This window comes from Dermacentor andersoni, chromosome 2 (assembly GCF_023375885.2).
Source record: "Dermacentor andersoni chromosome 2, qqDerAnde1_hic_scaffold, whole genome shotgun sequence".
NCBI classification, from domain to species: Eukaryota; Metazoa; Arthropoda; class Arachnida; order Ixodida; family Ixodidae; genus Dermacentor; species Dermacentor andersoni.
Window position 1 is genome coordinate 162,527,352 of NC_092815.1, and position 16,187 is coordinate 162,543,538.

The following is a 16,187-nucleotide window of genomic DNA, read 5'->3' on the forward strand; positions in this document are numbered from 1 at the left end:
TGTCGAAATGCGCTTCACATGACACATTTAACGCTTAACTAGCTACCCAATTTAACTCTATACTATGTAGCTTCTTGCTGTGGCTATACTTAAGAAATCAGTGTATCTATATTATATTTAGTTTACATCTTTTTATTATGTTTAGCGTCGTATCAACCAGAGACATTTCTAATTAACATCTATGTCTTGCTGGATAGACGAAATCTGGGCCAGTTGGTGCATGATTTACAGGAAAAACCAGTCAAGAAGATGAATGATAGGAGAAGGGAACTTAAACCGCAACGACAGGACTAACAACTGTGCTTTATTGAAAAGAGCGCACTTCCCCGGAATGGTAACAGAGCATGCCCAGCAAAATTATCATTAATCACAAGGCAATGACAAAGAGGAGATACACGCCAAATCTATCGGCGACCGATATCAAGAACTTAACTCCTTTTCGAGCAAGTGCCTTCCGGTGCCCTCCGTCTTTTTGGCTATTTTGTCATGTAAATCCATGCCTTCTCCCTTTATTTCCTCCTCCTCCTTTCCCTTACGTCATCTTTGTCGTACACCGATAGCCCACTCAACAAGATGGCAAAGCAGTGAGGAATGAAAGAAGAAAGAAGGAAGATGCATCCCGTATTGCAAAATTTGTTCTTTTTATATTCAAAGCTGGTAGAATATCATCAGGCTCATTGCAATACGCACGGTAATGTGCACTAGATTCCGAGTCAATTAACAGGAGACTGAGGCGTTTGGAGTGTGCTCTAGAAAGCAGAAACCGCAAGCAGTAAGTCGTGCCGCCGTATCATTTGAATAAGGTGATTACGTCATAATCGGAGGCAGTACTGCTGCGCAAGGCGCGTTCGCGCCCAAGCGCCTGGCTCGGTAATGCCATAATGATCCTTACGCACAACGGAAATGCGATGCATAATGCGGTGGTTGCTATTTCCACGCCTGACGCTGCGTGTTAACGAAATTTATTTTACTCGTTTATCCAGTCGGACTTACTTTCGCTGATTCTGAGCGTGAGCAGATACCGTATTTACTGACGTGTTCATGTCATGCTAACACTAAGGGCATGTTGCGTCGTGCAATACGTTTGCAGGCAATGCAGTTCCAAGGAGGAGAATGAAAACACCGCATTCGCTAACAAAACTACACTAGGGAACAAATTAATATTAAACAGAACATTGCATAAAAGAGCGGCGTTGATTTTCTTCAAGCGGTGCAAACTTTAATTTGCGTGTAATGCAGATGCGTCTTATACTTTGCCGGTTGTCTCTTCCCTATCACGGCTTCCGTAGGGTGAACGGCTGTGATGCACCGCAATATTATCATGATCTATCTCTAATAATGAACACATAGCTTATTTCCTAGTCTCGCGCACAAAAGTGCAAAATACAGAATAGATACAGTCAACCACAAAAGCTTACGCACCGCGGGACCTCACACGTTCAATTTCCGAGCAGCCTGTAACATAAGTTAGTAAAACCGAACATCACAATGCTGTTCACATATGCTGGTAGAGGCTGCAAGTGTGAATACTAGGCTGCGTTATATCAGGCTGCTTAGGTATTCAGCTTTTTCTCAGATTTCAGGTTCCGTAAAATCTTGTGGTTGACTGTAGCCGAGAAGTAGCACTACAATGACCACTATTGCTGACGCCTGACGCCTGTTTAACACAAAAATGCATGGTGGAAGTGCAATAAACAACCCATTGCAAGTAAAAAAATAAAAACACAGAAAGGAAATTAGCTTTTTCCCAGCCATGGAAACAGAAGCATACTGTAAATTCCGGAACGTGGACCGTCGTCAGCAGGGAGAGAGAGAGACCGAGAGAGAGAATACAGAGAAAGGCACGGAGGTTAACCAGAGGTAGTTAAGGAGATAAGGAGGATCAAAAGAGAAAAAGAGTGGAAGGGGGAGATAGAGAGAAAGAGACAAGCACGAACAAAGCGCGTACACTTTAGAGTGGTAGGGGGCGGCGTTATTAAAGTCCATCGTTAAGCCCCGTAGACCGCAGCAACCTTAATAACGCGAGTAAGGCCTTCAACGCGGATGTTCTTTCTGAGCACTCACCTAAAGCTTTCAGTTCTGATAGTGGACTATTGTCGAACTGGTCCAGTATTCTGCACATCACTTGTCTCTGGGCACTCTATCGCGGGCAGACACAGATAATGTGGGTGCGCGTCTCTTCGCTGTTGCATGTGTCGCACGTGGGGCTGTTGGCCATTTCAATAAGGCAAGCATATGAGTTCGTAAAGGCAACGCCTAGCCACAGACGGTACAGCAGGGTCTGTTCGAGTTGTGGTAACCCAGGCGCGAGGTGCATCGGTATATCCGAGGGAGATGTTGTTGGGCTGGTTCATGTTTACTTGACATAATGTAGCAAGAACGCACGATCACAAAGAAGGCCCACGGGCTCAGGTCACGCCTGTGACGTGAGTCTCTGTGTCCCTTTTGTGATTGTGTATTCGAGCTACAATACGTCGTTATGTGCACCATATTACTCTTTCGTATTTTAGATGTTTTAGCACAACGAACCTTTGAGGATTCTACCTGAATATGACGCCAGTCAAGTTTCATGTTTTTCGATAGTAGCTATTGCTCGACGTGCGCATCGCTCAAGTACGTCTTAATTAACGCAACGCTCGTTTCACTGCATTGCATTACATGTAAGCTCTTATACTGTCTCTATTGAGGTGATCAAGAAAATTATTGAGATTCTGTGATGCAGGAAACACCGGAGAAACAGAATCAAAATTAACACTGCTTTTTACACTATGCCTCCGGGTGGGCTATAAGGCAGCACCTTTGGCTTGCTCGTTGTAGCTAATGTGCTACAAACCTAGATAGACCCTCTTCCCCGGTCAGGGCGGACACGTTCAGATAGGGGACGAATGCCGAAACGCTCCTCCATTTGGATTTATGTGCAGGTTAAAGTGCACCAGATGATCGAAATGAATACGGAGCCCCATCACTTCCGCATTCCTCATAACCCTATGTAGAGTTTCCGGACGCTAAAGTCCACATCTAAAATGAAAGCAATACTAAATAGGATGTACGCGTACAGGCTTTAGAAATACTTCTTCCTAGTTAGTGGATTGACAGCGGTGGCATTCTAGCACGTACCTTTGCGAGAAAGCTGATAAGCTCGCACTGTTTTGTCTTCAAAACAGAGTAACATTGAAAAAGATGTGCCACTCGCTCATGACGGTCTGTTAACTCTACTTTACTGAGGAAGGGATCAGGGAAGTAGCGGGCGTCATGCTGCTGCCGGTGGGTGGCGGGACTCCTTGGTGTGCCGATGTGCTGCTTTACTGTAGATGCTGTCCCTGCACATTTCGTTCGTCCCTGTTTTGTTGCGCAACCACCACGAAACAAAATGTCGATTCGTGATCCAACTAAAACCAAGGTTTTGGTGGAACGGAACAAATTTGTTATTAGATTTTTTATCAAAGCCAAACTTATCTGAAATCAATGATGGCGAGATAGTAGCGAAAATTTAGCAGGCAGTCGTTCGCGTTTGTAAATGCAACTTGCATGGTTTCTGTTAACAGCTAACGCAATTCACTGAAGCTCACTATCACTCAGAGTGATGTATTAAAAAGGAGTAAACTCGTTAAAGAGCACGGCGATGAATTTTCTGTTTACAGGTTTTACGTCAGAATGTTCAAACCTGAACGTTTGGTCACGAGCAACTAGGTATACGAGCGACAACTGATGCTGTCTTTCCTGAAAGGTTCCAGAAAACTTTTAATCATAGATGTTTTAAACTCGGAGGGTGGTATAAATGAAATTAGCGCAAGTGTCCGTCATGAGTAATTACCTAGAAATAGTATACTGTAATGAAATCGCACGAAAAAGTGCTGGAAAAGTATACAAAAAAATGAAAATGAACAATGAAAAAGGCAAGCATGAAAAACATGAAAATCTGTAACATCCAAGCCATCGGCAGTAAGTAAAGCAAAACGGTGAGTGAATCAACAGCGATCCTTGTTTGACACAGCGGCAGAAAGCACGTATCACTTTGTCTTGGAAAAGAAGTTTCATCTTTGTCTTCCATTACGTTGACCATACGACAATGGTGGCATCATTTAGACAAGGCGTAATTAGATCGTAAGGGTGGGTATTGAACATTTACGTGCATTCCGAAGCTTTCGCCGATGTCTGGTTCTATTCACGCAGTCATAGCCGATGACAAACTCCTAAGCAGTTGTTGGCTGCGCCGGGCCAGTGTCGTACGTTGCCGTTCTAAGCAGAAGCAGTGGAGGCCGGTCGAGGGAGAGCGTGGACGCCTCACCGCGTGACTAAACATGGCAGCGCCCACGGAAATGTTGTGAAAAGGGGCTACACATTTCTAAATTCTGTTGTCGCAGCAAGAAATCCCGGCCTGTAACCACACGCAGCACTACCAATACGCAACTTAGAAAATGATTGCACTCGCCCACCTGTGCCCTTAACAGGCCTGAACTGGAGTTGGAAGCAGTTAAACCGAGCAGCTATAACTCCGGTTAGTGTATTGCGCCAAAAGGAAACCGATCCTTCGAGAATACGGCCAACTTCACTGAAAAGAACCTGTAGCCGTTTGTGAGTGCGCATCGCCTCTGCAGCGAAGAGCTCCGGCTCATTTGGTTATCCTTATTTTTCAGCAACAGTAGCTGATGCATATTTATTTACTTTGCCTTTTTCGCAGCACCCCCTGAGCCTCCGGTAATACGAGACGGCGAAGGAAACGAACTACGAGGCACCATCGGACCGTTCAACGAAGGCAGCACGCTGGCATTGGTGTGCGTTGTCTATGGTGGTAAGTTGATAAATGCTTAATGCGCAATATATCACGCGACTAAATTCCGTTAACAAAAAGAACATTCCTGTGGCCTGAAAACTAGAAAAAAAATGTCTTCTATAGTTAATTTTAATACACGCAAAAGAAGGGTACTCACTGAATATTAATCGGAAGCCATCATGTTCTTGGAGTCAATAGTGGAGCCTTTTAGATGTAAATTCCCACGTATCAAAATATTCATTGCCACTAAACTGGTGTGTAATCGATGGCACCCAAAAGTGACAGCGCAGCACGACAACCTCGCTGGAGTCTGGTTTTATACATGTACATGGCGGAGACGAGCATGTGAAAATAAACACTGCTCCTTTGGAATCAGAATGTCACATGCAAGTATTACCAAAGCATTAGGCCTGTTAGGTGCCAGTTCAGTGTCGTCAGCCTGTATAAAGCATGGAACGGCTCCTCTTCAATGCGCCGAGTTGTTGGGTAAAGGTAGCGTGCTATGATGTAACCAATATTGCTACACAAAGGCCCAAACGTGTACTGTTGCTTAGAAAAGTGTCCTTTACGTTAACAGTCACGTGCGCCTTACAGAGCTGTGCAACGTGTTTCTGTAGCCGATGCTTGTTCTGTCATTCGGTGGTGAAAAAAATGGTGGCTGCGCACTTCCGACGCTGTAAAATAGTGTGGCATGAAGCCCACTGTGTTTATATAGCATCCGATTTAGGGCTCGCTGAAGACAACTACATTTTTCTGAAAGTAATCGCTGCATTGGTTTCCTCACAAAACACAAGAATTTAAATTCAGTAGATACTAATTAGGGCAAAAATGGCCTGTTAAAAAGACGCTCAAAGCACAATGCAGACACTTTTCTAACAATTTTCAGTACAGAATAAACTTCCTGCTGGTCGTGTAGGCTCTTTGTCAACTGCTTGTGTTTTTCGTTTGCGGTTTGTTCAACTGACTCATCAATTTCTTCCGGCGACATTTCTACAACAACAAACATACTGCCTCACTACGAACTCCGCCGAGCGAAATACAATTGCTGTCGCGATAAAACACTTATTGGATCGCGTTCCTTCATCACGTAATATTATAGACACATTTGTGGTTCTTCGTACATCACATATGCTACCAAATACTAAAGAGGGCATGCGTTTAAGATATCCGATGTGGCAAAGAGATCTGTATTTCGTATTGGCGTGACGACCTAGTACGGTAAGTAGCGCAAACACGGAACCAAGACTAGGAACAGAATCATCATGAACCTCCAGATATCAAAACATTTAGTTACATCACTGCGCATGGAACGGTGAGCTCGACAAGCTGCTCGACGAAGAGTAATAGCTAACGCTTGTAGCTTGTGCTAAAGGCTTAAAGTTGTTTGATGCTGGCAAGGGAGCACATTTTATAGCCTCCCAGAAACACTCTCGTCCAGGAGTGGAAAGTAATCGAGCTGTCGTTTTGCTGGTTGCCGTCGCTCAGTACACGGTGCTTTCTCCAGCCATGTCGGTACCGACCCAGCGAGCCATTCTGAGCCGGAGAGAGCGAGAGAGAGAGAGATATGCAAATGAGAGAAAGGCAGGGATGTTAACCAGAGTTAAAGCCTCCGGTTTGCTAACCTGCACTAGGGGAAGGGAAAGGAAAAATAAATATGGAAAGGAGAGAGGGGACAGAAATAAAGGAGGAGGAGGAGGAAGGGGGACGGGATGGGATCATTTATAGTCTTGGCAATAGGCCCCTGCCACGTGCAGCCATAAACGAGCACACATGTGCACACACAGACGCCATCGGTCACTGGTGCACTCGTTCTCAGTTGTTCACTCGTTGGACTTCTCGGCGTCCTTAACGTCCGGACTGCGGTCGTTTTTGGCCGCGCTACAGGAATTGTTTCACGCAGAGGCTTGTCGTAACACTACGTTGCTTACACAGTAGCACACAGAGTTTAGGCCGCCAAGTGCTCAGCACAGCAAAGATACAAGAAGAAAACGGCCAAAATCCGTAGGCGGCCCTGCGCCATTTCGCTCGTGACATCGCTTGTACTGCATGCCAATAGAAGTTTTCGACTCAGATTCGAATAATTCCTGGACGGGGCCTTCTAAAATCACTTTAGTAGTGTAAAACACAAGAGGCCGTCAAAACAGCAACTTCTTAATTCCCAGCGGTTATTTTTACAATTACAACTCATTAAAACAGTGAAAAAGAATTGTGTAAGGAAACTTTAGATTTAAAGGTCATCTCAATTGCCACGCTCCCTACACGTCGGGGAGGCAGAAGCGAGGACTTTTTTGTGCCGAATAAAAAAAAAAAAAAAAACAGAAAATATGACTGTTTTACGCAAGTTTTCTAAACATTATTATACAAACAACAACGCAACCTATTCACAGTAACAAACGAAGAAACGAAAATAAACGTGGTGAAACAAGATTGTCTGTATCAAGCATATATAAATAGGAAACTATTGAAAAGCATTAAAGAAAACTGAATAAGCATTTGGATACAGCTGCGAACAAAAGGTTCCATGCAGGCATAGATTTCTACCAAATAAATGTAACATACATAGACATGGGAAGCCTGAGAGTGCTGAAGTATTGCCAGGCGCGTATTCTAAAGTTCACAAATGCCGTAATATGTCATAGAGAGGCAGTGGCGTACACCTAGAAGGTAAAGCCACAACTTATTTATATAAGCTACACTTTTCTTTCTGTAATATAATAAAATCGATAGTTATTGTTTAAGTAAAAATAAAACTAAAAAATTTGCCCATTATAATTTAAATTACTATACAACCGCGCCCCTCCCCTAAGCAACTGCCCTGTAAGCGTTGGCCTCTCATTCATTTTCCCCAATGGGTGAGCGCAATCATTTCAGAAAAGAAGGAAGGCAAACAACAATGAGGGGGTGTTCCTTAAGGCGGGAGAAGTCTTAGTACTATAAATGAGTTGAGAGCCATAGGAATCGCTTAAGCCTGATGCCCTTGTTTTCTTTTTTTGTCACTTTTAGCCATGGTGTACACATTTGTGTACTTGATTTACTTTAGTAGGTTCATTCGAGCAGTCACGATGATAAAGTTACGGATATAGAGCTGTCGGTCAACTGATCTGATCTCAGCTTAAGAAACGTGACTCTAGTTTATTCATGCTGCAGTGCGTTGTTGCACACAACCGCTTTAATAAAAACGCTACCGTAACTTCCTTTATGCTCAGTACCTCTTATTGCATCGGCAATGTTGAATCAATAGTATTTCCTTATTCGCAGTGCGCGCAGCCAAAATTTACCGAAGCCTGTGATTTGAGAAGGAGATTTAAAAATTTTTATGAGAAAGCTTGACATGACTGAAGGTACAGTAAATTGAAATCATGCTACAATCACGCGAATAGAGACTTCTGTGTCTTTATATTACACAATAAACATTGACGTCACGCGTTTTAAATGAATGTTGAGCTAGCGAAGTAGCGAGTGTAAGGTGTTCCAGGGCTTACGGTGGTTTTAACATGTTTCCTCTATAAAGTGCATTCGTAAATTGTAAAAAGAGGAAAATTAACGTCGAAGTACTCTTCATTGCTGCTTTTCTCGGAACACTTAATGTGAGCTATCATAAACATTCGGCGGCAAAATCATCTTCGTACCATGACTGCATTGTTTTCTAAAGCTATTCCTGGAATCATAAGCGCACGTAATCGTGGGATATGTGCCGGCTAGATGGTCATGAAGCGTGAGATGTGGTACAGAGCTGACGTTGTGCCTAATTGGAAACCCTAACGAAAGGCACGTCTCCCACGACGACTCGAGGCGACAAAGTCCCACGAACCTACACAAAGCCTTAACAACTTGTAAAACAAGATACTCTTAACATTTTGTTGCTAACCTGAACTACAGAAATGATATACGCCACGTTGCTCTTTAATAATGGAACGACATTCCTAAAAAAAAAAAAAAAATCTGCAGTGAACGAAACGACCAACAAGAATAGAGATTGCTATTTGTTATACTAGGACAGCATAAACAAGATACGGATATAGGTTACGCTGAAGACAGAGCTGTGGAAAAGTTCTGCTTGTTTTCTTTTTCTTGTGTCTTTTCTTGATTTTTCCCACTGTCCCTCTGCTTTTATATAATGAGGTTTCGTCTTCACAGAATCTCGCTGGCACATGGCGGTGACAGGTTCATTACCGACCATGCGATGTTGGAAGCGCTGCGGCTTGGCACGTCGTAATCAGTCAGGACCTACTTGTTTTGTTTTTAGGAGTGCCTGTTCTCAGTTCTTTTTCCTGATATATAAAGAAGGCCCCAAAGCACTCCGTTACTCGCTTCTCCTACTTCCACCGTTACTCGCTTCTCCTACTTCTGCTTGATGGAATGAAAGCTATAGTCGTCTGTTATTGTTTCAAACCACGATCAAGAAACGCAGGAATTGCAGCGAAAGAATAACCGAAATTTCTTAGCGCAATGTCGAGACACCTCATACGTGTAATCTCTGCTAATTGGCGAAATTGTGGAGGGCGAGAAAAATTCTGACAAGCTCGTGAGCGAGGAAATTATTCTGTTCCACGTAGGTTGCGAAAGACGCGCTGAATCGCGTGCAAATTGCTAGCAGAACAACAGCCGGAAACTTTCAGCCCGCACAGCATGTAGTTATTGTGCTGCTAAAAAGGTGCTGCTTGCGTTGTATAGCGATTTGCCCATTCCCTTTATGAGAGAGGCAAGGACGGTCGGGTGGGGGAGGGGGGGAGGTGTGAAGGAGCAGATGGACTTGTGTTCACTATTATGAGAGATGCTTCAATATAATTATTGCTCGCTATTTCTTCCAAAAAAATTTTGGTCCACGATAACAAATTTGTGTGTTCTGAACGAGAGCTTCGTGGTTTTTCTTCGCGAACATTCAACTTAAACGCAATGTCCACATTTGAAGCGAAGCGTGCGCTTAGCTTTGTTACTCGCAAATATAAATCTGTTCACTGTTTCATTGCGGCTTGTCGTGGAGAACGCGCTGAGATAGAACAGCTCCTCAGGAAAGCATATGAGGGCCTTCAGGTTACTTTTCTGATATCCTTGTTCTTTTCTTTCTGCATCGCCAGCACAGAGGGCCACCGTTGCAACAGAACTTCCCGTGTGGACTGCATATCGTCTAAATAGCCAGAGATGCTCGAGGTCCACCGCTTCCGTTGTTGATAAAAACACGTCATATTGCGGGTGCTCGGTGTATTCTTCTCAATCAGCAGCGTTGCAGTAAATTAAATATTGCTTTTTTCTTTATTAATTTCTACATTTACATTTAAACCACAACTAATTACCCCTGTATTTTCGATGGTTTTATTACCTGTTGCCTTTAGACGGTTTTGATTAACAAAAATGTAGGGTCTCTGTTTCCATTCTCTTCGTTCCTATGCATTATTTATTGTGTTCTTAGCACTTCCTAATGTGACAAAAATATGATGAAAAGATCATCAGTTCTGTCACTGCTCCGCTGTAATAGTTTTGCTGCACTGAAGACAGAATTCTTTATGAGCGGACTAACTTTCTGGCAAATAATTGCAGACATCTTTTTTCCTATTGGGTGGCCCACGTAACTTGATCTAAACTTTGGAAATATTTTTTTTTATTATGGGGTTTTACGTGCCAAAACCACTTTCTGATTATGAGGCACGCCGTAGTGGAGGACTCCGGAAATTTCGACCACCTGGGGATCTTTAACGTACACCTAAATCTAAGTACACGGGTCTTTTCGCATTTAAACTTTGGAAATATGCAAATTCCGCTTAGCTGGACAAAACCAAGGTAATCTTGTTTGTCGTCGCTTGGAGATAAACGAATTATTTTTTTTACATTCCGCCTAGTTTCATAATTATTCTAAAATAATTAATAAGCTTCCCAAATATCATAACCAGACGAAAAACGTCAATGAAGAAATTGTACAGCAAGATGAAGAACACCAGATACGGCTAACTTTCTGTTGCTCACAACGTGCTACATAAAAATTATTCTTACAAGCACGAGAGAAGCCCGCCAATACACAAAAAATTGCCGCGCGACTTGCCACTCGAGGGGCTTCGCGTGTATTCGCAGGCTTCTCTCATGCTTGGAAAAACACAATGTTGTAGCAAATATTGAGCAACAGAAAGCTGTATCGGGAGTTTTTCATGTTGAGCTACCATTTTCTCGTTGACACTTTTCATCTAACTACAATAATTGAGAACTTGATTGTTAAATAAGACTAATTATGTAATTAGGAGGAATGAAAAAAAATAATAATAATCTGAGTATCTGCAAACGACGGCAAACAACATCCCTTAGGTTGCGTCCAGCTGCGTTGCGTTTTCATATGTTCATTACTGGGCTCAAGTTAGGTGGAATACCTGCTATAGGCTGGGCACGTTCATATTTAAATGGTATGTACCCACGCAATCGAATTGATATTTCTATGAAAAATAATGGGCACAAGATTCAGCAGCTGCAGCTGCGTCGTAACTACAAAGCATCGCAAAACTATTACCTCTCGATAGTCTTGAAACTTACAGAATGTGCAATCTTTGGCCTAGCACACAGATTCTTCTATTCTCAGCATCCAAAACAGGCGGCTGCCTATTTGGCTGCCTTTTGGATACCAATTCAAATTTTATATGCGATACCACTGCTCGGCAGTTTCTTTATGCAGTTCCTGCTATCATCTGTTCAGAAAAGAGCCACGATTGTTATGAAGGATGCTTCTAAAATGCACAATAATATTGCGAAAACTTCGCTGACAACGGCACCTTATGAAAACTGCGACATACCCAGGAAAACATGCTTTGCTAGCTACTTCCGTTAATAATTGCAAACCTCCGGCTCGTAAAAACGTCGGATTTCACCACCTCTTTCGGTCATAATTAGGCGATCCGAAGCCCATAGTTGTGTAAAATAAGTTGCCATCGGTTGCGATTGACTGCATAGGACTGGTGACTCACTTTAAGAGGGTTTGTGCTTCCCGCAATAATGCCAAAGTGAGTGTTGTTAAAATAAGTAAATAAGTACATTTGAAATAAATAAATAATGCGCATTCTTAAAGGTAACAACTCACACAGTTTTCATCAAGGAATATGAACATTATACTTTGCGGCATGACACTAAATTTTACTCTAAATACGCCCTATACCATGCAGCAGAGGACTGTAAGCTTTTGCTTCACTTTCAAGCAGCTTTTTATTATACTGTATCTATTGAAACACATATGTCGGGCTTAAGCGCTTCGATATGCATCCGCTTAAGCTGCCGATACCTCTTTAGTTACATTCGCTAACAACAGTGCATGCTTTTTGAGAATGCCATCAATGATTTGATGCCCCTGCCTAATGTAATAAACAAGGTTGAATAGACATTCGTTCGTCAGTAGGATTTTTTAAATGCAGTGTCCCTTTAGCGCCTCAGTTAATGTAATATATATGTTCAACAGGACAAGCGCCGCTCAACTATAACAACGAACATAATAACGAATAGGACTGGTCATTGACCAACAACGTTTACCAAGGAAAATATTCCTGCATTTAGCCTCTAATGTGTAAATGTGTATTAGACTCAAGGACTGCATTTTAAGCCACTAATGCATCCCACAAGTTTCCCTGTACTTCCCCATATCTTTTCCCCATCGCCTCGTGACTCTCCTCAACCTCTCAACTTGCGCTCGAAAGAAAGGAAAGCTGACGTGTTGGAGGACAAAGCATATCAGGTGGAGGGCTATTAAGGGCGTCACTTCTTTTCCTAATCCGCAGTATTTGTTATGTGATTATACCATCTCCACTCTGCGAGGCCGTCAGGCTCGTTGTGTTGTGCAGGTCGATAATGAAAGAACAGAGTTGAGTGATCGTAAAAAGACAGCAAATAGTTTTGATTACGCCGAGTACCGAAACCTCTATACCATGGGCACTCGTTCGTCGAGATTTAGACGAACAAAGAACGCCATGCATCCCAAAGAAAAATACGCCCTTTTTTTTCTTTCACGTCGCTGTCTTAAATTACGTAGCCCCGAAACAATGGTGGCCTGGGTAGAAGTGGTCATTCGATCGATAGTGGCCGCTAAGTGGCGCTCCATAAATTTTCTCGACACGCCAGCACTGTAAACTGCATAAAACTGTGCATTGTATTTTACATTTAGTTACTAATTCCCAGAATACTTTATCAGCACCTTCTTTAACGCCCTTCAATTTAATATGTTCATGCTAGGCAGAACAAAGGAGTGAGATGTACTCTGATGGCTTTAAAATGAAGTTCCCGCAGGGCACCTGCATCCAGTTAATTAGGAAGCCATCACTCAACTTAGACAAAAACGGGTGTAGTCAGTTATGGACGGAATTCAAAAAGCTCTTTTTTCGAAACTGCTAGGACTTGGCAAGACGGCTTTGATGATGGGGGTTACTTCTAATAATATAGTTTTGTAGGTGATCACGTGTTTTTGGCGAACAGAAGTCAAAAATTGATTTATATAAGGGTCACGTTTTTTTTATAACAGCGATGTTTTCCCATTGGAACAGCATTAGTCATCGTAGAGCTCTACTTAAAAATACTTAAGCGAATGAACTTAGTAAGGTATACTGATTTGCACACTGGCAACAATAATAACATCAATTAGTCGTCCAGAACATATCACAATAAAACCGATATCGCGATAGAAACTCAGAAGAGTGTTGAAAATTTCCTTTTTGATGGCTGTAACTGCGCTGTTAGCCTTATCTTTCGGTAAATAATGGAATGCCGTGTGTACAGGCGGAGTGGTGGGAGCCCGATGTGCGGAGAAACACCCAGAAGGCACTCGCAGTGCAACCATATTCAAGTGGTTAAAGTGCCAGGGCTCACATGACGCCTCTTGCAAGCGCTATCCTCAAATTAGATTAGGAGCAAGTCCGCTATTTCCGAAGAAATGGTCAGGGAAAGATTCGGCATGCAGAGAAGCGACTGAAATTGTCCTCCGTCGCCGACGTTGTCGCCGGTGGTGTTTCAGGCAGAATGCAGATGGTCTGAAGGAGGCGTCTACATGCGCAGTGCTTTCGACCCCTCTAGCGGCGCACGCATGCGAAGTTGATGGTACATGGGAGAATGAAGCCTCAAAGGCTATCTGTACGGATGAAAGGCCTGCTCTGTCGTATTTCGATGTTCAAGGAGTTGCAGCTTGCTGCCGATACTCTGACATGCACTACATCTGCTGATGAGCGATCAGCCGCAGCTCGAGAAGTCATATGCGTGCTACGGTCTTAATGGAAGTCATCGGTGTACGCTTAAGCAATCAACACACCATATCCGTCCAAATGCGACGTATGCACGGAATTAACTGACTGCAGTGATCGCATCCCTTCGTTCCATACACAGAAGAATGCACCGATTGTCAACGATAGTCACCAATTTTCAGCACAAAAGATCTTGCGATTTATTCGGACAACTACTTGGGCGAACGATTATAACCACTTTAGGGCGCTTGGACTTCGCCCATGTCTTGTGGGCTCGCTGATGTTCTTGTATTCTCGCTTTCTGTTCATCTTTTATCCTCCCTTCTGTCCCTTCCCTGGTACGTGGTAGGAAATTGCATATTTCTATCTGGTTTATTTCCTTGTTCTTTTTTCCTTTATTATATTTTCTTTAATTGTTTGGAGACACGAGAATGTATGTTCTTAAACTCATACCAATCGAAATGTAACACGAAGGCGTAGAATGCTGAGTTGTTCTCATTATAAGGTCATCTTCAAAGCTAAACCAGATTCACTAGTGTCATGAATAACTACGTTTTAGGAAAGCTATAAAAATTACCTGTTGACAAAAAACTTTAAACGTCATGCAGGTCTCGTTGTTTGCGTCTGTATTTGTCGTATTATTGTTGTGCGACACATACTGCAGCAGAATGTGTTTTAAATTTTGCTACTATGGAATTGAAAGTGGGCAAGTAATAGGAAGTATTAGATATAGGATACAATGCATATTTTTGATTTCGACAAGCTTGTTTCGCACTCAACGAAACATTCGAGGGAGCAACATCCGAACAGACTAACTTTGTCTAACAGTAATTTCTGTTTTCAGCAGTAACGTATACATTGAATTATCGCCAGTCGGTTATAAATTGAAGACGGAACGCTTTCGTAGAAGCGCCTGCGAGTCGGGTGAGAAAGTGTAACGTAGTTTTATTGCTGCAGTGTTGCAGCTGAACCTCTTTACCACTTGTAGCAATTATTCTGGCATTTCTATGCAAAATGTTGGCTCATGTGAAGTAAATTTCAGAAGAGAGACCTACAGCTCGGTATATGTTGACTTTCGCTAAACTAAACAAAAGCTTGGCACTGAGAAAAGACAATTCCTTAAATTTGCTGTTTCAATCCTAATGTTCTGCAGTATTCTTGTACCACAGAAAGGCGGTATTTTGTCAAAGAACGAAAAACAACAAACTGAAAGACGCCTTGCTTGCTTTTAAAGATGCTCACTGCCACGAATTACTATTTCAGTCTGATATCGCATGTTATATTTTTATGAGGTACGAAAGCGCTACAGCACCACCAGCATAAGGGGGACACACCACTCACTCACTCACTCACTCACTCACTCACTCACTCACTCACTCACTCACTCACTCACTCACTCACTCACTCACTCACTCGCTCGCTCGCTCACTCACTCACTCACTCACTCACTCACTCACTCACTCACTCACTCACTCACTCACTCACTCACTCACTCACTCACTCACTCACTCACTCACTCACTCACTCACTCGCGTTCCCGTTCTCGGCCATGGTGCAGGCAAGCCCAAGCCGACGCTCGTGTGGAGCGGCATGCCGGACGGAATGATGGCCGAAGTGCGTCCCTCTTCCGAGGCACAACTGACTACCTCGACTCTACTCATCCACTCCCTCAGGAGGGAAGATCTGCGCGCGACGCTGTACTGCACTGCATCAAACAACATATCCTCGCCAGCCGACACTTCCGTCACGCTCGACCTCAACCGTAAGTGCATTCACTTTTGTGCTGTTCAGTCAAGTACATCGACATTAGAAACATTTTGTGCTCTGGAATTATTAGGGTACTTCACGAACTTTCTTGGTACCAAATGTCTCTAACGATTTTTCTGCCTACCTGGGTTGCTGGATAGCCCAAGGTCGAATGGATAGCGCTAGCGTCCCTCCTCACAGGAGCGCCAGGCTCCTGTGCGGAGAGACGAGGGTTCGAAAACGTCCGTTGGACTGACTCAGCTCACTGAGTTTGTGGCTATGTGCACATCTGCGCCCTTCTTCAGAGAACCTCTTTTACGCCGGCATTGGCCACTGTAAATGCGGGACTGAGTAGGTATCGCTGTTCGCAGGAACTGTTTAATGCCGTCGTGCAGCACTGGGTATGCGCCACTCGGTCAATGTTGGTCTTAAATGTACATCTTTCATGTCAACTTGCCTCACTGGTATGTTCC

The 16,187-nt window shown here is 43.3% G+C and overlaps 1 protein-coding gene across 2 annotated transcripts in view; it reads left to right on the forward strand.

Annotated features, from left to right (window-relative positions):
* LOC126540515 (neural cell adhesion molecule 2-like) overlaps positions 1 to 16,187 on the forward strand; it is a 309,792-nt gene that overhangs the window by 264,818 nt on the left and 28,787 nt on the right. For both annotated transcript variants that reach the window (XM_050187327.3, XM_050187328.3), the window contains exons 4-5: positions 4,682 to 4,792; positions 15,527 to 15,730. In XM_050187327.3, coding sequence (XP_050043284.1) covers positions 4,682 to 4,792; positions 15,527 to 15,730 — 315 coding nt within the window. The remainder of the gene's footprint in view (positions 1 to 4,681; positions 4,793 to 15,526; positions 15,731 to 16,187) is intronic.